Source organism: Corythoichthys intestinalis, chromosome 14, assembly GCF_030265065.1.
Source record: "Corythoichthys intestinalis isolate RoL2023-P3 chromosome 14, ASM3026506v1, whole genome shotgun sequence".
NCBI classification, from domain to species: Eukaryota; Metazoa; Chordata; class Actinopteri; order Syngnathiformes; family Syngnathidae; genus Corythoichthys; species Corythoichthys intestinalis.
This window is the reverse complement of record NC_080408.1, coordinates 22210489-22234970: the sequence shown is the minus strand read 5'-3', so window position 1 is coordinate 22234970 and position 24482 is coordinate 22210489. Positions and strand designations below refer to the sequence as shown.

Sequence of the window (24482 nt, the reverse complement as noted above, 5' to 3'; positions counted from 1 at the left end):
GCCAGACTCTATAGCTGGAACAGCAATGAGTCTGGAGTTCCAGGCTAACAAAATGCTTAACCATAGACTTCACTATCAGTTGATGGGACCGAACCGTAGGGGGCCTATTTTCAAAAACGTAAAATTCTAATATTTTCAAAACCAAAGCCGCGAGCGACCTAAAACCAAATCAGGCACCTCCCTTAGGCATATATGAGTCTCCATGAGCAGCGACATAAAAAAATTCAAAGTCGTTCCCAATTGAAGTCCCGATTATTTCTTATACAAGTCTAACAAAACTTAAAATGCACAAAAATCACCAAATACAGAGATAATCGCCATATTTTCAGGATCAAGAGCAATATTTAACATATACAGTGGGGAGAACAAGTATTTGATACACTGCCGATTTTGCTGGTTTTCCCACTTGCAAGCCATGTAGAGGTCTGTAATTTGTATCTTAAGTTCTCTTCAACTGTGAGGGACGGAATCTAATACAAAAATCCAGAAAATCACATTGTATAATTTTTAAATAATAAATTTGTATTTAACTGCATGAAATAAGTATTTGATACATTACCAACTAGTAAATATTTCAGCTCTTAGTTCTTTTTTAAGAACCCCTCCTGTTCTCCACTCATTACCGGAAGTAATTGCACCTGTTTGAACTTGTTACCTGTATAAAAGACACCTGTTCACATGGTCAAACAAACAAACTCCAACCTCTCCACAATGGCCAAGACCAAAGAGCTGTGTAAGGACATCAGAGATAAAATAATAGACCTGCACAAGGCTGGGATGGGCTACAGGAAAATAAGCAAGCAGCTTGGTGAGAAGGTAACAACTGTTGGAGCGATTATTAGAAAATGGAAGAAGTTCAAGTTGACGATCAATCTGCCTCGTTCTGGGGCTCCATGCAAGATCTCACCTCGTGGGGCATCACTGATCATGAGGAAGGTGAGGGATCAGCCCAGAACTACACGGCAGCACCTGGTCAATGACCTAAAGAGAGGTGGAACCACAGTCTCGAAGAAAACCATCAGAAACACATTAAGCCGTCATGGATTAAAATCCTACAGTGCACGCAAGGTCCCGCTGCTGAAGCCAGTGCATGTCCAGACACGTCTGAAGTTTGTCACTGACCATCTGGATGATCCAGAGGAGCAATGGGAGAAGGTCATGTGGTCGGATGAGACCAAAATTGAACTTTTTGGTCTAAACTCAGCTCGTCGTGTTTGGAGGAAAAAGAAGGACTAGTACAACCCCAAGAACACCATCCCAACCATGAAACATGGAGGAGGAAACATTTTTTGGGGCTGCTTCTCTGCCAAGGGTACAGGACGACTGCACCGTATTGAGGGGAGGATGGATGGGGCTATGTATCGCCAGATCTTGGCTGACAACCTCCTTCCTTTCGTGAGAGCCCTGAAGATGGGTCGTGGCTGGGTCTTCCAGCATGACAACGACCCAAAGCACCCAGCCAAGGTAAGTAAAGAGTGGCTCCATAAGAAGCATCTTAAGGTCCTGGAGTGGCCTAGCCAGTCACCAGATCTGAACCCGATAGAAAATCTAGTCAAGGACTACAGGAAACGTTTGGTATCTGTAATAGCAAACAAAGGTTTCTGTACCAAATATTAAGTTCGATTTTTGTGATGTATCAAATACTTATTTCACGCAATTAAATGCCAATTTATTATTTAAAAATCATACAACGTGATTTTCTGTTTTTTTGTAATAGATTGCGTCCCTCACAGTTGAAGAGAACTTATGATACAAATTACAGACCTCTACACGCTTTGCAAGTGGGAAAACCAGCAAATTGGTATTGTATCAAATACTTGTTCTACCCACTGTAGGTTTTTGCCCAAAATAGCAACTATTTTTTTTAATTTAGTGTTTTCAACAGCTAATAAATCACTCAATTATCACATCAGAAACTTAATAGTTGAAGAAAGCATGTAGAATCAATTTTACTCAAAGGCAAAATTTGCATATGGTGGAAAACACAGACAAGACTGAAAAAGCAGTTTCTGCTCTCGCACTCCTCTTTAAAAGAAACTGCTGTATTTTCAGCCAAAACAACTTTTGTGTTTAATGGAACAATATGTTTATATGCTGCCATAGCAGATGCATGGCGCATGAAGCCCCCAAACTATTTTTAATTTGTCCGTTTTACCCTGAAAACCCCCTTTACAGACGTCGCACAACCGCTTTTGTTTCAACCCAGCCATAAAACGAAGGTAATTAATGATATTTATTCAAAATGTCTGTCGTTTTTAGCTAAGAATCATTAATTGATGTCCCATATTTTATAAAAAAAACAACAACAAAAAAACGTAAAAAATTATTCACTCACATAATTTGTCAAAAAGTTTAAAATATGTCACAATGAAAAATATGGCGTTTGTAAAAAAAAAGTCACGGATATCTACCTCATAACTATCGCTTAATTGTATTTTTTTTGTTACTGTCGCCTTTTCTCCGATATGTTAGATGATAAATAATCGATCCAAACAAAGAAAAATTGGGGGGAAAAAAACGTTTAAAAGGGTAAATAAATGAAAAAGAAAATCTCAACCACTCCTTGATGTCTGCAATTTCTGCATCGCGACCCTTGTTATATGACCATGTTTCACCCATAAAATCCCCCAAAAATCCAGCTGTGGCCATTCACAGCCGTGTCTTGACACTCAGTGATACATGCGACATGGAGTTTTTGTATCGAAACAAGGTAAGTCTCGTCTATGTCTCGTTAAAGTCATGGCGTCTGTAATTCTGCTCTCGCGTGCTTCTCACCTCCAGATAGGGTTTTGCTATTTTTTAATTTTTTTAAATGCCCTCCTGTTCAAAGAGATTTTAAGCTTTCCAATGATTTATCACACATGCATATCGGACAATTTTGAAAGTTGGCTAAATTGGGGGTCTCAGAGCGGAACTTCAAGTCACCTGAGTGTTTTCCACCATTTACATTCACAACTAATTTAGGTTGAATTCCGATGTTACTATTGCCTCAGCGCAGAGGCACGTCTTGCCGGCTATCTGGCCGTAGTCATTTTTAGATTGAAATGTTACATAAAACAGAACATGTAAAAGGCGAATTATTTTTGTATAGACGCAGAAAAGACTACTTTTTTGCCAAAAAACGGGCAGTTGGCTGAAAATTACCTGATCATTTGTATCTAAACTTACGCTACTGTGTATAGATATAACACGGTGGCCATTACAAAACAAAAGAAATTTTTAAGTTGAAAATTCTTCAAAATAAATGTGTTCATTCCGCAATTTCTATCATTCATTTTACGTAAATATTTCGAGCTAAAGTTAGGCTAATTTTTTTCCATTCATTTCATCTTTTACACAACGTTTCAAAGTGCATGCATGGGGCTATTTCATACAGTATTGGCCCTATAAGACAGTGTTTTTTTGCATTGAAATAAGACTGAAAAAGTGGGGGTCGTCTTATATTCGCTGTCTAGACATTATACCCATTAACGACGCTAGATGGCGCCAGATATCATTGAAGCGATGTTCTGTCATGACAGATCTCAGCTACTCTCAAGTTTAACCAGTTTGCATTATTTTATTGCAATGTTTTTCCTTATTCAAATTTGTTTCAAGACTAGTTACAGTTAGACTTCACTTTGATGGTTAATGCAGTTATTGCAATTTTGTTTTAACACAATAGATTGGTTTATTTACTTTATTTTGTTTGTTTGTTTATTTATTTTATTTATTTATTTCAAAAACCAGGAGCCATTCATTTACGAATGTGATTGTGCTTTAGTTTACATATTTAAATGTTCAGATATTAAGATTTGAATGAGGCAAAATAACATGCTTTTTCTCTCAATTATATTGTTATCATTTGTTTCAGATGTACTGTAATTATTCTCTGTATAAAAACTAATTTGGTGTTCAAAAAGTCTTTTTTTCAAACTTGAGTGTTGAAAAAGAGGGCGTCGTCTTATAGTCAGGGCCGTCTTATATTTGGGCCAATACGGTAATAATTGAATCCTCGAACAAATCACTCTTGAGACACTCCTGCCTGCTTGTATGCAGTAAGACTTTCATCTTTTTTTTCACCTATATCCAGCGTTTGAACGCAGTGTTTTGAGTTTATCACAGTGAAAGCCAAATGCTCTGCCTGGGTCGGCTCCTAACGGAAAGGCGTGGTGCAATGTTTGTGGGAGCAGTCTTGTCAACTGATGGTGAAGTCTGGCTTAACCTAACAAAAACACTAGAACTTTCGCTTTTGCGAACCAACATGTACACAAACGGCGTTTGCTGCTGGCATTTTATGACCGCCATGTGCTTTTCAGATTTGCAATGGGTTTCCAATGCCTTGATACCCAATATTTCAATTTTTAAAATGTTCTTGCACAAAGTCCATTGTGCTTCATGCAAGTTTTCCCACTCGCTGAACTATACGTTCTCAACAGTGTTGACACATGTAACTTAGTAAGGTTTTATTGTAATCTGATTACTTCCTTTCAGTAACAAGCAATCTAACGCGTTGATTTTTCCAAACCAGTAATCCGATTAGTTTCCTTAGTGTCTGTGCATTATAATTTTGTTATTGCCTCATAATGTATTGAGAATGAAGAATATTGTAGTCATGTGCGAAGGACATTTTGAAGAGAAAATATTTGTTTCCATGGTAACCGCTCATAGTTACTTCTTGTTTTGGTCTCGAGTTTTTTGGGACTGAGAAAGGTGTGACGAACGCAGGTGCACATTCAAGCAGAGTGCAGCTACCTGTTAAGATGAGCGAGGGAATGTTGATCTGTGTGCGTCCATGAATAAAGTGAGTATTTTTCCTACATTCTGGAGGGTTTCAGTGATAGGTTTGAGCCGCTACATGCGCGACCGTTTTGTAGCTTTGCCGTTGCAACGGTGGGTAGTCATCACTCCAAGTCAGCAAGCATTGTTTACATCGTATTCGTGTTGCACATTTATGCCGTGAGGTGACATGTTCGTTTAGGATTTTGGGATGTGTTGTAGGTCCGATTGAGTGTAAAGTGCTTTGTTGCCACTACGTTTTGGAGCCAAATTGACCACGTGTGTGTCAGTGACGTGCGGTGAGGTTCATGGTTGGTGAGGCACTGACTCCTTTAGTGTCAGATTTCCAAATATATAAACCAAAAAGGGTAGCTTATTCAATTGGTTACTGGATATTTCATATCTCGGTACATATTATCGATACGTAAAAGTAAGAAAATAACATGCATTTGCTCTACACCCTCAATGTGTTGGCTGTCGCAATTCTATAATTCATGCAACATAAATGAGAGTAAGAGTGGTGTACAAAACCACAGAATTCAATTCTGACCTTTAGCGAAATATTCAGTTGTTTTTAGAACTTTTAATTCTGATACTTTAATCAATTTATTACAGATTGCTAAACAAAAAGTGTGAAAAGAAAAACAAAGAATATTTTATTTGAGACCAAAATTTAGTTTTAAATATTCTATTGTATTTTTCTTAGTCTAAGATCTTTTTTTTTTTTTTTTTTTAATAAGATTGAAATGAAAACTGTTTGTGGTCTTGCGCCTGTCCTTCACCACAAAAACCGCCGTTACTTTGGAAGGGCATAGGTTTGGTCTCAACATTCGTAGGGACGATATAACAGGATAACCTGCATGTAGGTACACTTTTTGCTGGGGACGGGACATTAATAAGACCAAACAGATTGGATGAAGGGGGCAAAGGGCCACATTTCTCATGTATATGAACCTAATTAATTAATAGGCAAAATGATCAATGCAAAATAAATCCTTATCTACTGATAATAACTTTTACGTGCATTGGTTCAGATGATACTGTTCGATTCAAACCTTTGTTTTCAAAAAATACTAAAGAAACATTTTGAAAACTTCCTGAATAAATGTCTGGTTTTTATTAGCAAACATAAACATAGTGAAAATAATTCACTTAATAATGGTAGGGTCAATTCTATCCTTACAACATATGGAACTATTGAAAGATCTAAATTCTCTATATAACTGAACATTGTATCATGCAAAAAAGGTAAGGTTGCTTAAAAGTTGGTAGGGACAATTTTAGCATGCTGAAAAGTTAGTAGTGTTATGTCCCTCCCGTCCCTATGCAAACCTACGCCCTTTTAGTAAAAGTCCTCCTTATTTTCCTTTATTTTAAAAAAAAATCTCTCCGCCTCAATGGAGAGGATTGCTTCAATTAGATCGTTCTGTGTTCTATTTGACAAGCCAGAAAACACAGTGGATGTGTCCAAATGTCTAGCTAACCTTTCATCTTTCTCAGCAAAACCATGTAATCGTTCTACATATATGCCACGTTTAGAAGAGCTTACACGCTCATCATTACCACGAAATGTTAACTCCTTTAGCTAGGATGCAGGTTGCATTAATGAGGTCTTTCAAACTCTTTCGGTTTTCCTTTACCTTGGCATTGTGGATGCTACCGTTGAGCTTCCGCTGTTCGTCAAAGCCAAATCGATCCTTGAGCTTCCAAAAGTTTTTAAAGCAATCAGGCTTTAAATGTGAGTGGTCGAGCTCTCATGTTTGCTGAGGCTTCGTGGTAGTTTTTTAATGTCACAATATCTCGTGTTAGTCCAGACATTGGCAGAAGTTGAGAAGAAAAGGCAGGGAAATCAGCAAAGGCGATTTTTCGAAGGACAGCCACATAGCCAGTCTTTTCGGGTGTACCAGTCCTTTTGAAAAGCGCGAGTTATCTTCTGTCCCGTAGTTTGAAGCAAACCTTTTACCTCCGGTGTTGTTAATCGCGTCCACTTTTGACGGAAAGTCCAGTTTCACGTACGCCCCCTTTCAGTGTGGCAGAGTACTATCTGTCGCAACCTGTGCCTTTTCACTGCGGTTTTATTTCCCATCAGCAAAACTAAATATGTCGCTAACAAACATGAAACTTTAAGGGTTAAAGACATTAGCCAGACTGGAAAATAAGGTCAAATAAACGTATCTGGAAACATTATAATGGCGACATGCAGATGTACGGCAACCAGCACGCTCCAATTCCATGTATCAACCCAGTTTGTTATGGATTGCACATTCAGAGGTGAGGCTTTACTCGTTGCTGCCGCACCTCTCGTTTCATTTCGTTATTTGAACAGGAAATAGGAAAATTCAGCGATTTTGACTATAAAAAATGTTTGAAATGAGTCATACATAAAGAGCAATGGACAAATATTAATATGAATTTGATGCTATAATTATTTTTTTGTCATGATGACAGATGAGGCTCTGCCTCACCTGCCTCCCCTGACCGCACGTCACTGCTGTGTGTATATGGCGTACTTCTGGCTTGTGCGCGCACATTCGCGCCAGTTTTCTATGTGGATAATTGAGATGTTTGTGCACTGCTTTTCGTCTTACTGCAAAGAAAGAGGAAATGACGATTGGCGCGCTATGATATATAGGTCATCAGCCTTCGCGCACTGACCGGAGACTTAACCAGCTGCTTTCACGTATGACGATTACAGGCTAAGTCCCCGACATTATACTAGGACGCGGCTTGGTTAATGTAAAATGGGTGAAATATTTTGTAAGATACCCAATAATTTTGGCCCTACTGTATTTCAATTTTTAGTTCAACATTTTCTATTTTTATGCTTCAAAATTTAGTTAGACTAATAATGAAATCAAGCTTATTTATTGCTGTCTATTTATTTCATTTTGGCACTCTAGTTCTCCCTTGTGCTGTATGAAATCAAACTCTTTGGCCCATCATACTTGGAGGGTGGGTGTGAGCTGGGCAGGGGTGACACGGATAAAAAATGAAAAATAAAAATGGAATATACGTAACATTTAGATAAGCAATACATGTATGAAAACAAATATTTGAAAAATTGAAGTAAACATTGAAATAAATATTGAATAATAAAATACACATTTGTGTATTCATTGGCACTCCCGTTCCTCCATAACAGGTAAACTTCCTGCAGGAAGTTGTTGTTCCGCCTCCCGCAGACGCTCATAGCCCAGTCTTATAAATCAATCTGAAGGTTGTCTGCAAAGCGCTTGATGTGCCCCCCGTGTTGTGATGTGTTTCAGAGCTGATGGCGGAGCCGCGAGATGTGACGCCCATCACGTTAGCCTCATTTAAAGAGTAGTGGCATGATCCACGCTGCTGTTTTTATTCAGCCGTCGCATGACGGTAGCGGCGTTCCTCTCGGAAGGACCGCATATTACCCAAAAAAAGCTCGGCGGCGGCCACGTCATCAGCTTTGGACGCGGCAGCGTCAGATAAGACAAAAAGAAAATGACAGCGCAACATTTTACAGTCAATGATTTAATAGAATTTCTTTCGTCAACATCCAGACGGGAGGCCACCTGGTGGCGGAAACGGAAACCAAATAGGCACGAGATGAAAAGTTTCTAGCGACGGTAGATTCCGAAGGCCAGCAGGCTGAGGAAGACGGTGACGCCCAGCAGCGACGCCGACGCCGGGGCCGTGAAAAGGTGGCGGTACTGGATTTGGCAATACCACAGCACGGCTAGCATCAGCACCAGCAGCGGCACCATCAGGCCGCCCACGTTGAGCGCCACCTGGACCTGCTCGGCCGCCGCCGCGCCGCCTTCTGTGCCCGCCGCCGCCGCCGCGTGCTGTGAGATGTGGCAGTGCAGCACGCAGTTGTGCGACAGGTGGAGCGCTTCCAGCGTGGCGCCGTCATCCCGTAAGAGCTGACCTTGGTAGATAAGGCGGACGTGGCGCTCCTGCCCCGAGAAGTACGTCCTGCCGGGGGGCACACACTGACTTACCAGCTGTCGCTGACATTTTTGGGTTGCTAATAGTGTTGCACCGATACTAGTATTGAAAGGGGCCCCGATACCGTGCCAAAATGCAGGTATTGGCGAGTGCAAATAAATATTGAACCGGTGCTGTACAATAAAATTTGACAGATATATCAGCTGGCCGATATAAGATATTTTTTTGATGATCAGGCATCGGTTCCATTTGTAGACGCTGTTTTCTAATAAAGATTATTGGCCGGCTGATAAATGAACTTCTTTTAAGATCAGCCATCAGTCGACTAATAGCCGACATATGGTACAGGGATGGTACACTTGTATCGTGCTTTTCTACCTTCAAGGAAAGTACTTTGACATTATTTATGACATTTACCTATTGATGACGTAGCATCAGGAGTAACGTCAGTTCAATATCTTGCTAAAGGACAAAGGTCACCAGGGCGGGAAATCGAACCCACAACCACTGGGTTGGGGAACGACTAATCTCCTTCTGGGCCGATATAAAGACTCATCGCAAGACATTCACATTACTTAAGTTACCAGAGCCCAGTCAACAAAGGACTATTTGAATGGTCAAAATATGCAGTATTACTGAAGTTGTTTTGTTGCTTATTTTTAAGTTAGGTGAAACAGGATTGTCTCTTCGCGACGCACGGTCTGTGCAAACAAAAGAGCTGGGAATCTTTGGGCCCCTAACGATTCGATTACGATTCAGAGGCTCCGATTCGATTATAAAACGATTATTGATGCACCCCCCTCCTTTTTTTTTAATTTATTTATTTTTAAATGTTTTGTACATTAGTTCCAAAATTGTTCAAAAATACTCTCAGGCTAAACCAAACTACTATTTCAGTATCAAGTTAACATATAGCAGTAAAAAAATATACAAAAATAACAGTAAATAAAAAACTCCAGTCCCCATTCTGTATCAGCAGCTTTAAACTACATTCAATTAATTTAATGTTGTGAATCAACCGTTAAAGTTGTTAAAATTGCTCCAGTTATTCCTTAATTTCCCTTTTGTCTACTTTCGACATGTGAAAGTTTTAAAGCTATTTTAAAGATAGATTCAAGTCAATATTTTACCGATTTAGGAGTATTTTAGATAAAAAGTTAATTAGGTTTGCTTGGAAGGTTCGCTACAACAGCCTTGCAGGGAAGTGTACTGCTTTAAGATGGCGGCCGTTTACTACGCCCGCATCTAGCTTTTTGTAGATGTGCTGCTAACGCTACCGAATCTATAATGCATCTAGTCCTATATAAATGATATCTACCATAACATTATGTGGATGTACTTTGTAGCAGCTTTTCGGCAGCAGTCAGGTATGTTGTTGTTTTTTTTTTATCTCTTGGCATGAGTTGAGCTAGAGCCGTGAGTTGAGCATTGGCATTACCCGAGGGGCCGGGTAATGAGAAGCATGATGTTTAGCTACTCTCGCTCCATTCCTCACTGTCCCCAAGACCGCGCGGCGAGCTGAGTGTGTTGTACTTCCGCTTTACTTGGCATATTTCAATAATCGGAATTTGGATATTTGTGAATCGTTCTCGAATCTTCCACGGCCGAATCGCAAATAATCTAAGAATTGGAAATTTTGCACACCTCTAGCGAACACCACTGCATTTGGTGTAATATTAAGAGATTGGAATAATGCAGGAAAAGTCCTAAAATCACAAGATTAAAATCGTCATATTACTTATTTTTACATTACATGAACTAGAAGTTGTTAGGGGTCTGCAGTTGGCGATGTAACTTTGACCATTATACCCTTCTAATACGTATAGACAATAACAATAATTGTTTAATTAATCATCTGATTAATCAATTATGAAAATAATAATTAGTTGCAGCCCTAGTTTCCAAACACTAGTTTCCCTCCACATGATGACCTTCAGTTTCAAGCACTGCTGTAAATGAAACAGCGCTCGTCGCTCTTCCCGAGATGGTTGCCGATCAAAAACGCCATCGAAGAAAATGAAGAAAAAACAAAGAATGCACTAATGGAAAAAAGCATTCAACAACTTTTCATTAAGATGGACAGTGGGAGTCAAATCTTGTTTTTTTTAAAACGAGAAGATATTTTTGCTTGTGAATGGTATATGTTGAGCAGTAATACCAGCCAGGATTTAACGTTTTATAACATTGACATGAGTGTTAAGATGTTAACTTTGTTAGAAGGTGGTAAAACGGAAAAGTAGGCCAGAGAACTTGTGTAGTCTCCTTCCAAAAGTGATGAGCATGAGCTAAGCTAATGTACTAATATGGTATAAGGCAGGGGTGTCCAAACTTTTTGCAAAGGGGGCCAAATTTGGTGTGGTAAAAATGTGGGGGGCCGATCTTGACTGACGTCCTTTACGTAGAACAATATATTTAAGCAAATTTTAGCAGGCCATTCTGTGTCACATTTGCTTTACTATTTTTTTTCAATTAACAATTTCAACAATCGCGCAAATAGCCTTTGTGGCGTTCTCTTTCATCTCTCGGGCTCTTGCGAAATACTGCTGCTGTAAAAAAACTAACTTCAAGTTGCTTCAATTTCTCGCTATATATCTTCCCTGTAATCTTGTCGTACATGTCAGCGTGTCTTGTTTGGTAATATCGCCTCACATTGAACTCTAAAAACAGCGACTGTCTCTTTGCAAATGAGGCAGACACAGTTGTTGCGTATTTTAGTGAAGAAATAGTCCAATTTCCACCTATCCTTGAAACGTCGGCCATCGCAGTCAACTTTCTTTTTTTTGCTGATTGTTGCCATTTTAGAAAATTGAGAGTAAAGGGTCACACGGGGTAATGTTGCTTAGAGTACTGCTGCCTTTTAGTGGATAAATGAGGAGCAGCATTTAGTGTATAAGCTACTTCATATGCTGGTGGCAGTACTGCTGACCAATTTGTTAGGTCTGTGTGCGGGCCAGATGATATTTTATGACAGAAGTTGGGGGCCGGATGAAATTTGACCATGGACCGCATTTGGCCCCCGGGCCGGACTTTGGACATGTCTGGTATAAGGTGACTGAGCAAGCCATGATAGCAATTAGTTCAGATTCAAGTGAGTATGCAGTCTTAGAAAATCTATTTGTTGTATAATTTTTCAAAAACGAAGCCAGGTATCGGTGCAACACTATTTGCGAGCCCGGAAAAATAGCCAAAATGAAAAATCTAGCAGGATGGTTGAAGATGATGCTAACTCGCAAGTAAATATGGCGGACTTTCACCTCAATGGCACTTTAGAAAATCAATGTCTATTTTTACATTTGTTTTCCTATGCATTTTTCTTGATTAAAATTGTGAAATTTGATTTACGCCTTTGTTTTTTATACTTACTGGCTGCCATCGACGGCACTAGATGTCCAATCTCGGCTGGGTGGGGCGAATGTTTAAAATGGATTGGACGTCTAGCGTCATCAATGGCAGTGAAAATAGGGTTCCCACTATTAGTGAGTTAAAGTGTAGTTTGATTAATTAACCGGTTTGAATAACTGCTATTAATCAGTCTACTATGAATTCAAATGGTGCAATTAATACACATTTTTAAAAATAAATTTTACTGCCATATTAATAAAGTAACCGATATTAACTCATTGGCCATTGATAGTGCCAGAAGTCTAATCCATTTTGACTGGGACAGGGCACCTCGTCAATGGCAGGCAATGACTTAAGTAATACCAAAGAAACATGCTAAATCCTGAAATCATGATTATACACAATGCGAATAATCACAGTTTACCTCAGTTAATGATTTCAACTGCATTAACTCATTGGCTGCCATTGATGACGCTAGACGTCCAAACAATTTCGACTGAGAGGAGGGAAAAACATCTGATCTCGGCTGGGAAGGGCAAATGAATGGACGTTCGTTCATTCACCCTCTCCCAGTCAAAACAGTTTGGACGTCTAGCGCCGTCAGTCGAACTGAAACATGAGAATTCAGAGATTCCTTCTAATTAAATTGAATTGGAAGTCCATTGTTGTCAATGGCAGGGAATGAGTTAAATACTATGGAAGTAAAAAAACTATAACAGTGATACTTCGTTTTTCGTGGTGCATGGGAGGGACCGCGAAAATCAAAAACTAAGTAGAGGCGGAGCTTATTTACATTAACATTACATTGGGTGTGTTCATTGTATTTTTTTCATATTTAAAAGCATTGGTATTAGGAGTGTGCCATCTTAGGCACCCCACGATTCGATTCGATTACGATTCAGGGTTCTACGATTCGATTATTGAAGGATGATCACGGTATTGACGACGATCACGGTTATCGATGCATCGTACATTACTAATTAAGTAGCCAAACAAATTTATGTGCATTATTTATTTAAAATATCCTAATGATTCAACAGGAACGACGGAAACATGCCCATAAAACAAAAAGCTGCCCTTAAACTTTTTTTTTTTTTTTTTTTTTTTAACCAGTAACAGCACTAATTTCTCAGCATGCCTACACAAAACACAGCTGACCTTGAGATACTCTTATTCACAAGAGGGTGCAAAAACTTTGAGAGGCGTCTGGCTGCAGCCCGCCTCTCTCAGTCCCCTGCGCCGCTCGTCTCAGTGCCGATCCCGCAGACAGGAAATGACGCAATATCGCAGCTCTCAGGCACCTCAGACCGGAAATGCCGTCACCCTTGCGACGAAAACAAGTTAAGTCATTTCAACGCTCTCGAAGAAAACACGGTAGGTGCCCGCACTGAAAAAAAGTTTTAAAAGCGTACTAATGCATTTTCAAAAATATTAAATAAACTAAATAACACTTGCAAAGGAAACATTAAGTGTTTATCCAGAAGATAAATAGAAAAAACTGTACTATTATACAACTTTGTTCGAGTTTTATTATTGTGTACGTACTGATACATTAATACATTAAGCAGCGAATTTGCGAATGCTGCTTATGTTTTTGTTTTCTTTCTTTCTTTTTTTTTTTTTTTTTTTTTTTTTTACATTTTATTGACAATGAACAGTCTCCCTTGTGTAGTTTTCATTGTATTGCTGTCTTATTTTTCATTATTTTCTTTTCTGCTATTCCCAGCTTGCGGTTTTTATTGTTTTATGGTGTTGTTTTGGCGTCATTTGTTTTGTCTGGTCTCGTCTTTCGTATGTTTACATATGAAGAAAATCTTTTTTTTTTTTAAGTAAAAAATGAAATTAAAAATAAAAAACTGAAAAAGCAAGAAAAGCTTTTTCTGTAAATCTGTGTCATTTTATTGTTGTTATTTTTGCATTCTGTAGATGCATCTTTCAATTCTTGCAAGAGGTGAACAAATAGCAGCTGACCGGTGTAAAAGCTGCTGTTCACTCTACCACTGCCCGCTGTGTCCTTCATTAAAGGCAACTAAATTCAGCAAGTTTAAGAAACACTTGGAAGTACACATCCAAAATTCCATTTCGTTTGAAGGTGAGTTTGTATGTTGTTTTTAAGCCTCCTGGCGTGTACGTTGCATGGTTCACCTACATAACCATTTTACCCATTTGATTTATTCTCAGATAAAACGATATGCAGATGCAATCTGGAATGCAGGAACTCAGGACATTTCCATTGCCCTTTCTGTCCGAAGACTGTACTAAAAAAAAGTGACATGGCCAAACACTTGGTGGCTTGTCAAAAGAGAAGTCTGAATACATCTGCCTTGGCTCCTGGGACCACGATGAATCCACTCCCATCTACCCTAGTTGCACTGACATCCTCACCCCTAAAGACAGTATCCCCCTTTCCAGTCATCAGCAAGAGCCCTTCCCATATTGATGACCACACATACTGTGCCATGTCAACAGTTGCCCTGGAGGATAAGCATATGCTGCTGGATAATAAGAAAGTCAAATGTCCCCACTGCAGTCTTGTGTGCTTCAAGAAGAACATTCCAAAACACATCCAAAGAAAACACAAAAAAGAATCGAAGGATATTTCAGTCCAGGATCATTTGAATAGTGCCTGTGTGGACCCAGACAACGCAATTTTTGCTGTGCAAAAGTCGAAGCATGGTTTCTCTGTACCGGTTCATGTACAAAATAAGACCTTCGGACATCAACACAAAGTGGAGTGTGAGTTGGAAGAGTGCAGACAATATCACTTCTTGGCAGTAAGAAGTGGTCTACCATTTAAACACTGTGAGCACATCCGCTCGTTACAGTACTGTACTCAGACAGTGAAGGAAGAAAGACTTTTGGCCAATGTTTTGGAGGAAATGGTGGCACTTCAATTTTTTGGGGTGGCAAAAAAAGCCTCATGCCTTAAAAGACAACATGTTGCACAGATGAGTCATATACCTCTCTGTGCACAAGTAGATTTTAAGCTGACAACAAAGCATTTGTGCTTCTCCATATATGAGCCAGTTCTGAGTCATTACACCCGTCTTGGAAGGTTAATTGTTACATACAATGCTTCTGAGAATACATGGCATTGCCCTTGTGCCAAACCAAGGCGTTCGTGTTTACACAAAAATATCAGCAAATGGCATTTATTCCAAACAAATCGTGACCTGTTTATAACCCAGCCTCCTAGTCCAACCACACTCCATCAGAAGCATGACAGTACTTATCCACCGTTGAATGAAAACTTAAGGCAGTTGTCGAATTACATTTACACTCACAAAAAGCTTCCAGATGACCTACCTGGTGAGCTTTTGCAGCCAAAGGCCACTACTGACTACATGGCAGAATTGCATCCAGCAGAGACAATTTGCACTGTCTGTCCAGACACTGTTCAGCTACATAAATCCACAAGAATTACTGGAAAAGCTAAGATAGTCACCATGAATGGTGTGATTGGAAGTAAGTTATTATTTCATTTAAAAAAAAAAGTATTTTGGATAGACTCCTCCATTTAATTTTTTTTAATTTATTTTTTTCTGTACTAGATGTTTCGACCTATTTCAGGAGATGTCCACAGTGCCAAATGGTTTACAGGTATCAAGAATGGAAGGATGGTCTACACAATTTTAATGATCATCTGGTACTGAGCCTTGAACTTTGTGTGTACCTAAGACACAACCTGCAGGTATTCAATTTTTTTTTTTTTTTTTTGCATTAGGGGGGAAAGACTTTGTTTTTGCAATGTATTAATATTTTTTTCCCCCTGTAGAACCATGTATCAATATCAAAGGTGATACATTCACTGGAAAGTCTTAGGAAAGAAAAATTTCCTGCCCCAGACACCATCTGCCATGCTTACTACCACTTTGAGGCACTGACAAACCACGATTATTCTTTTTCGTGTGTCTGCTGTGGATACTACCCACCAGTAGTGGTGATGGACCTCCACAAAAAGGGAGTTTTTAATTTACCCGGTAAGCATTGATTGCGTATTTTTAAGTGGAGATGCATGTCAACAACAGTATGTAGTAAACAGTCTGTGTATTTCTTTAAATAAGTGAGTGACATCAAGGAAGCTTCTGAAGACTTTACTGGTGAAGTCGACATTGAACATTTCTGGGATAATGTTCAACTGGAGATGATTTCTTACGGATTTACCCCAAGTATTTGGATTTCTTTTTATTCATATTTGACATGACCCCTTTTAGTAAACTCCTTCTTTCATTCTAATAAACTCTAAATCCTTTATTTGGTTTGTTTTCAGCTCATGCAAAAAACCCCTTTGGTGTTAAACCAAATTTTGAGTATTGGGCCCCATGGATTGGAAAGAATACGCGAAAGTCAGAGGTTGTGCTTAACACGGAGTACGAAAAACTGTCAGCTTCGAAATCCTCAGCTGAAACTGAAGTCAGCATGGTGTCAGAGGATCGTCTTGTTGATGAGCTAATGAAACAGAAGGTAAATTTATATGCATTTTTGTTGAATTTGTTTTTTCTCTTTTTCTGGAGAAAAATGTGAATACAGTGCCTGTGTTGACAAAGGCTGTTGCTGAATGTATTTCTATTTGTGAAAGGTTTCAACTGTGCGCAAACTTTGCAAGGCCTGCAATCTAGATTGTAGGGGATCACGGATGGATCTTATCATTAGGCTACGAGAAGAAATGAAGACAAGACATTCATATGATAAAATATTCCAAAAGATATGGGGTGCATCTGGTAAGGATTGTACATAAAGACAGTAACACATTGAGCCTAAGTAGGCATATGTTCTAATTGTTGTTTTATGTTATCTTTTTTCAAGGTGGATGGTCTGTGATCCTCTGTCCTCATGCTGTGGTTTACAGCCTTAAATTTAACTTGAGGGCAGAGTCTCCGAGGGATTTTACAGACCTCCTTTTATCTTGGAAACATCTTCCAAACGTCTCCGTCTATGATTTTGCACGAGGCTTGACAACGCATGCCAACCTCCGTTTGCCAAACGCCTTACCTTTCAGGCCACACGAAGGCAGACTGGCTGCATCACTTAGTGACAACATCAGTAAAGCGCAGCAAAAAAAACTCAAAATCTCTCTACCATGGTTGACAGAAAAGTCCCAAACTCCCCAAAAACATGGACATCCTCTGACTGGCTCCTCAGACCACTATGTTTTATATGACAAATTTCATGAGACCAATACAAAAGATCCACAGGAAATCCTAAGAAGGATCGACCTGGTTCCTGAACTTCAGGGTTCATTGAATAGCCAAGTGGCTGAGCAGCTTTTTGCAAGCATGCAGAAAAACAATTATTTTCTCAACAACATGGCACCGTCGACACATATTTTTTTAATGAGAAACATTATTCATCACCGAAATAATACTACAAATGCCAGACTTTTGGAAAAACAATTACAGAGAGGACTTGACTCCCATCATCTGAGTGATATTACTCTGAATGACTTTGGACAAGCTGTGTTTGGTAAAATCAAATCTTCTTCTGTCTTTTTTTACATCCTTTCTCCTTCTTCCTTTGATTGTTTTTTTACCAATATTATTGAAATGAAGTGCTATTGTTTTTAATGTATTTATATTTCATTTTATTTTTTACAAGCTCCAAGACCTCAATCACATTCAGAAGAACTTAAATCACAACCCCCAAATGATAGTCATCCCCTACACATACAGGGGTGCAACACAGATACCAGTGGAAGTAAGTAGTATAATCAGTACTTTAAATTGTTGACTGTGCTAAACACGTTTTTTTTTATAGACAATGAACAATGTGGAACCCACTGTGCGGTCATTACAAATTGTGAGAGCATAAGACCATGCAGAGCTTCATGGGCAGTTAAAACTCATCCTGCTCAAGAACGGCTGGTATGTTTTTATGTCTGAGACAAATGTTGTGCTCACTAGAAATTTGGATTGGCTCATAAATGTTTATTTTCTCTTGCTTTCATTAACAATCAATATTGCTGTCAGCTTGCGTACATCTTGGACATTGAGAGGCCAGAAACGGAGTTGATAGTCCAAACAAATAAAGCCTGTCTGACACGTTCTGACTTTTGGACCCTTGGATTAAACAGGGAAATGGAATCAACTGTGAGTTGTTGTGTTTTTTAATTTTCTTTAAAGAACATCATGTCACCTCTACAATTAAGTGAAAGCTAACTTTTTATGTTTTTTTTTTTTTTTTCTTTTTTTCTTTTTTTTTGCAGATAGGAAATGCATGTTTGGAACTTGTCCAACGAATAGCTCATTCAAAGGTACGAAAAAGTATATTTTTGGAGTCGAAAGGTATCATTTTAACTGTACAGCATGTGTGTATGCATGTATGGGCGCATATAGGTGTGTGCGTATGTTTATATGTATATATCGTATGTCAGTGTGTAATATATGATGTATTTCTCAGGGAAAGAACATATTTGTGGCCGACCTCTATGTTGTCGCGACATGGCGTAAGCCTACAGAATGTGACCCACTCATGCATTTGCCTGTAAGGATGAGTAGTAACAACTGGGGTTTGGTTGATTTTCTAAGTACAGTCAAGTCATAACAAATTAAGTAATCAAAATTCCTATTATTTGTGACAAACTTTGGTATGGGGGGGGGGGAATCCAATATATAAAACAGTATCAGAAGATGAAAGTGCTTTCTCACTCAGCTCTGTCAGTATTTCATTGTGATAGGTTTCCATGGTTTCTTTTAATATTTCCTTCCAATAGATTGACGTCAAAAACAGAGATGCTGTCGTTGTTCCCATTTGGCAACCTGGACACTTCATGTTATCTGTAAGTAAGCATGATTATCTGTAAGCATCACGACTGTTTACATAAATTGACATGGCTAATCCATTTACTTTTGGGAACGGATAGACCATCACTGTCTTCTTGGCCATTTCCCAACAAACTCCTCTTTTTGTTACTTACATTCTGCATCTGCATTTTGACGGCTGTCTTTAAAAATCCTGCTTCCTATTATAGTTTTATTTGTAAGTAGTGTCATGCATGATAATTCTGCTTTCTTAGATTGTGCTTACTTTTATTTGAAACTTGATGTGAAAATGCTGCTTTGTTCTGTTTTGTCTTTTCACACTGTTTTAATGTCCTCCACATGAACTATATAGGTTTTGAAGCCATTACAGAGAGACATAGTCTTTCTAGACTCCAAATGTACATACACAAAATTAGGATTTGGTGATCACGAGATGAGGGAGCTTTTGAGGTCACTGACAAAATTCAATATCCGTTCTTATCTGCATGGCATTTCCATGACATTCCGGAAAAGCTTGGTTTGGTTTTTCTTAGAGGGTATTCCTATGTTTCAGTCTTTTTATGGTGTCCCTTCATTTAAAACAGAATTGCGTTCCAAATGATTAATGCAGTAATGTGAAGCTGAATTTATAAAATGGCACTATAAAAAGCCTGCTGAAATGGAGAATGTTTGGTTTGCATGAGTCATTTGACTGTTTGGTGTGCTGTGTTTGCATGAAAAACGTTTATAATTGTTTAACTACTGTATTTAATATGGAGCTTTATTTTCAAATGCAGAAACCTCTGCCAGTCTATTAATGCAGGGACTTGGACAGAGATAATTGGAACAGATATACAGGTATTTGTAAAAGTTTCCTTATTTATTGTATCAAAACTTCAAGGAGGTGATTTAGCTAAATTCTTTCGTTAGGGTTTCCCGGGACAGCCATATGGGAATGACTGTGGCATCTTCATGTTGATGGTAGGTGAGTTTTATTGCCTAATTTTGTCTTGTGTGATATTTATTCATTTATTCTTTTGTAGTATGCTTTGTACGGTGTTCTGGACGCTCCCTTTGATTTTAACATCGTAAGTGAAGTTCACCGAATCATTACAATTGTGCTACACAATCTCTTTGTGGTTATTCTGTATTAACATGTTTTTCATTTTTGTAAGACTGATATGCCAACTTTGAGGAAGTGGTGGTGCATATTGTTGGTGGAAAATTTTGAACTTGGGTGGTAAGTCTTTGAAACTGTTGAAATGACATTAACACAGCACCTTCTTTTTGGAAATTTTGGAATACTGTACTTATTTCTGTTATTTTTTTTCACGTATGTGAGCCACGGGAAATTGTTTGCCCATTGGACAAATGAGGCAAAAGCCCTCTTGCAGGGTGAAGTGCCACCAGTCTTCAGGTTGAAGAAAAGGAAATATGATACCATCGCTGAGGGGGTACAAGACAAAGAGATGTGGACCAGAGAAATGATCTAATATATCTTCAATTAGACAATGAAAAAATAAAAGCATAGCACGTTACAACAATGTTGTCATTTCTGATGATGAATGAATGAATGTTTGAAATAAACCACCATTACTTGGAGCAGTTGAAGTTGTTGCACACTCATTAATGGTTTTAAATGGCAAAAGGTAAAATAAGAAAATATAAGATTTTTTAAATTATTTTTTTACCAGATGAAATTGTTGTTATTAAGCTACAGCATATAGATGTGTCCCCTTTTTAAAATGCAAATATTTTAAATATAACATCAATTCCTAATATTTCTTCACTTTCTAAGTAAATTTGACAATTGACTAACTACAGCACACGCTGTGCGGGATCACCCTCTCGGATCACGGGCGGTTTTTCAGTACAAATAAACCATGATTGCGTTGAAGTGTATTTTAATTTTGATGTGCCTGGGTGCTTCTCGGGTGCTTGACAGTGATTGCGCACGCCGAAAGAGTTAATCTCACGTTTTTCACTAAATCAATTGATGGAGTACGTATATAAAATGTTATTTCAATCATAATTAATGAGTGATGCCGAAACAAACAAAATAAAGACGTGTGAAAAGTAAAGTAGTCATTACGTTTAAATGGACACAAGTGGCTGTTCCGGTTTTGCGGAGGCCGAGCGCGGCTTTATGATGTCATTTCCGGTCTGAGAGCTGCGATATTGCGTCATTTCCTGTCTGCGGGTTCGGCACTGAGAAGAGCGGCGCAGGGGACTGAGAGAGGCGGGCTGCAGCCAGACTCTCTTGAAAACTTTAGCTGTTTCAAAGGCAGTACTTATTTCTCTCCACAATACAAAATAACTTACTCTGGTGGAATGAATTCCACATTTTCTGGAAACAAAGAAAGTGTCTTTAGAAAAGACTTCTTTTAACAAAAATACTTTGTTTTCACAGATTTCTGTACTATTTGGAATGTTTTTAATGTTACCGCTGTACTTAATCCTGGTTTTACACGTTCTGCATCTGGAGTAACTTTATGTACACCAAACAACACACAAATGGACATGGAAACACGTTAGCAAATTCGCTAATTAGCATAGCGCTCGGCGCTAGCTAATAACAACAACAATTAAGGCTAAACAGTACAAGAGGGTTCGTGTACTCATCTCTGATAGACGGACACGGGTCTTAGCAAAACACTAGGGACTTTTTCCAACTAACACGACTTGAACCTACTGCTGGACAACTGAAAGACAAGGAGCAACGAACTATCTCTCGCGCTAAAAAATACTTGCGCACAGAAGCACGTCCGCCAGGCTCTGCCTATCTCATACACACATTTATTTTCCAGTCTTTTGAAAAGGAGTAAATCTCTCGTTCAGTAACCGGCAGCATCCACCACAACGTTGTGCGTGCGTGCGTGCGTGCGTCCGTCCGTCCGTTAAAGGTGTCCGGGCGGTAGACGTGTCTTGAATTTTGTTCCGCTACGAGCGGCTGTCATAAAGTTATTAGGGAAAATCATCGTTTTTGAACATTTATGAAACCTAATCGAATCGTCACGTGTCGAATCACCATGCATCTAATAATCTATTTTTTAGGCACTCCCTTAATTGGTCTAAATATAATATAAATGATATATATATAAAAATGTACATATTTACATGCATATATCTTAACCGTTTTAAATATATATTTTTTTTAAAATAAAAAAAAAATCCGCGATGGACTGAGGGTGCGAAGTTTGAAGCGTGATATAGCGAGAGATCACTGTATATTCATTTTAATTTCATTTAGTTATCACATTTCATTAGTTAAAAATTGTATACAATAAAAATTTTGTTTAATATAGTGAATAAACTTATTAGCAATCTATCGAAAATGGTTGTTTGAAATTTTTTTTTTTTTTTACTGAAATGACGTTACCTTTTAATGTATCCGACGGTGTCTTGAGGTTTGACGTGCGCAGTCCTCTCTGTGTCGTTAAGAAACTTGAGTCGGACCACCATGTTCCTCTCAGAGTCGTCGCTCACCGCCGCCTCGTCGCTCTTGTCGTCAACTCGGGGCGGGGCTTCGGCGGCTGGGACAGAGTCCGGGCTCGAGGCGGTCGGAGGAGGGGCGGTGGCGGCGGGAGGTACTGGTGCCCGCGGATGCTCTGAGGTTCGGGTGGAGGTCCAGGCCAGCAGTAGCACCACCGCTGCCGCCAGCACCGCCAGCACCAGCGTCACCTCGTCACCGACGCCCTCGATCAACGACATCGCCGCCGGTCATGCACCGCCTAAACGGGGAAGATGGTGCCACAGTCAAGAGACTGGGATGGCTGGTGCTAAAAAATAATCATGATTCAGTCCCATCGATGTAATGGCCATCTATTGCCGCCAATGAGTTTTATTGAAGGTTGTTGGAAAGTGGTAAGATACTAAAATTACTGTGCTCTATGTGAAAACATTTTATGAAGCAACTTTGATTCTTGGTCTCCGCCCCCCCCCCCCCCAAAAAAAATTTTTGCATTTTTGGTGAAAAAAAATAATTGGTAAGTTCTGATCAAGAATTGTTCATATTTGGTCCAAGTGTTTAATTTTCAGTCCAATATGTTAAAATTAATGGTCAAAAGTTGGTAGGTCATAAATTGTGAATATTTGGTCCACACTAGTTAGGTATTGGTGAAGAGCTGGTTAATATTTGGCACTCATTTTTGGTCCAAAATATTAAAGTAACTGTCAAACTTTTTTTCTCTAAATCGGTTAGTAGGGAAATTGGTTCGTTTTTGGTCAAGCGTTGATACCTTTTTGTCCAAAACGATTAATTAATGGTTAAAAAAAATCCCTTTGTTCAAAATTGGTTAACCTCTTGATTGCTATTGTCGCTAATTATTGAATGATCGTTGTAAAATAAGTCAAGTAAAATAAGCTAATTTTTTGGAAGGAACTCTGGTTCGTCTGTCACCGTCAATGACAGCTTATGTGTTAATAATAATAATAATTATTATTATAATGCATTGGTTTATATAAGACTTTTTTGGACATTCAAAAGTCGCTTTTTATTGCATTATTCTTTCATCCAACACTCAACCGTAGTAAGCCACTACTGGGGCAGTTCGACAGAAGCGAGGTAGCCAATCCGCTCTAACGGCACTTCTGACCACCATCAACCATTTGTTCTCACGGTACCTTCACACAGGCATGTAGGGATAAATAAGTATCTTGCCCAAGGATAGAAAGACAATGGGCACAAGTTGGAATCGAACCTTTCAATCAGTTGACGACCCACTCAACCAACCACTTAACCACTATCAACCATTAATTTTCTGTTCATAATCCTTAATTAGTTGCCTTATCGATTCCCCACTTTACCCTCATGCGGGATTTTACTGTTACCATAGCAACGTGTGTACACGCAATCAGACTCCTCTAAAACCCTTCAAGCAGCCCCCCACTCCGATTGAGCTCTCCAACAGAGCCCCTTCCAAAACATAAAACCTAGCTCAAAAAGCCAAACAGTCATTAAAAATGAAAAGAAAAAAAAATTCCAGACCTTGCCACTCTAACACAAGTTTAGGAGACTTAAATCAAACAAAAGGAGACTTTTAGCTCAGCTTTTTAACCGGCCACTGACGTCACATGGAAGGCCAACGAGCTACATGCTAACCGCGAGTGAACGTCGCCAAAAGATGTCAAACGAACGTAAACAAGCTCAACGTGAGCTCCCCGCACCTAAGTCACAGTTTGAACAGTTGAATTTTGCCAGAGTGTGCGGAAGAACGAAGAAAAAACTTACGGTTCAGCTTTTAAGTCTCATGTCAGGTGTTAGCCTGGAAGCTAATAGGGTTCTCGTTTACTAACTTCACTCTCTCACAACACATCCGCCTTGTCTTCTTCTGTGGTCTTGGCTGATGGCGCCTCCTTGTGGACGTTTTTTAGTGTAATAATAAAACCTGTTGTCAGTAAATCACGGATTTGTCTTCATTTGGTTTTTGGACTGCCATTGACGGCGATAGACGTCAATTCTGTTTAGACTAGGAGGGGCTGGCAGCGATTTGCGACCACTGTCCCTGAAAGAGTTAAACGGGGGCGACCACTGTCCCTGAAAGGATTAAGCAGGGGAAAAAAGAAGTCATGCTGGTTTAAAAAAAAAAGGAATTAAAGGAAACTACCTCAGGAAAAAGTCAAAAAGTAGATAATCATCCGAGACAATGAGAAATGACAATTTTAAGTAAAGAAAAATATATGTTTTTACGCTAAAACAAAAGGCTAGTGCTTTGTGGTTCTTAT

General features: G+C 39.1%; 3 protein-coding genes across 4 annotated transcripts in view; 2 read left to right on the top strand and 1 right to left on the bottom strand.

The window, feature by feature from the left end:
- LOC130929922 (dynein beta chain, ciliary-like) overlaps positions 1–12094 on the top strand; it is a 50086-nt gene extending 37992 nt beyond the window's left edge. The window contains exon 13 of the mRNA XM_057857552.1: positions 8292–12094. Coding sequence (XP_057713535.1) covers positions 8292–8330 — 39 coding nt within the window. The 3' untranslated portion in view covers positions 8331–12094. The remainder of the gene's footprint in view (positions 1–8291) is intronic.
- On the bottom strand, positions 8247–24216 carry tmub1 (transmembrane and ubiquitin-like domain containing 1). The gene is made up of 3 exons (XM_057856994.1): positions 23989–24216; positions 22138–22489; positions 8247–8706 (listed from the first exon to the last, which is right to left on the bottom strand). Exons 2-3 carry the CDS (start codon positions 22467–22469, stop codon positions 8349–8351), a joined length of 690 nt encoding a protein of 229 aa, XP_057712977.1. The 5' UTR covers positions 22470–22489; positions 23989–24216; the 3' UTR covers positions 8247–8348.
- On the top strand, positions 14207–20361 carry LOC130929649 (uncharacterized). Of its 2 annotated transcripts, XM_057856992.1 has the most exons (17): positions 14207–15486; positions 15573–15712; positions 15797–16001; positions 16086–16190; positions 16292–16485; positions 16601–16742; positions 16828–17484; positions 17617–17715; positions 17776–17882; positions 17988–18107; positions 18224–18501; positions 18731–18796; positions 19556–19616; positions 19689–19739; positions 19802–19846; positions 19934–19998; positions 20101–20361. In XM_057856992.1, the coding sequence occupies exons 1-17, from the start codon at positions 14295–14297 to the stop codon at positions 20249–20251; spliced, it is 3678 nt and encodes a 1225-aa protein (XP_057712975.1). In that variant the 5' UTR covers positions 14207–14294; the 3' UTR covers positions 20252–20361. The 2 variants fall into 2 exon arrangements, with proteins under 2 accessions (XP_057712975.1, XP_057712976.1); XM_057856993.1 differs by lacking the exons at positions 14207–15486; positions 15573–15712 and having other exon boundaries at positions 15796–16001.
- Positions 24217–24482: the final 266 nt, after the last annotated feature.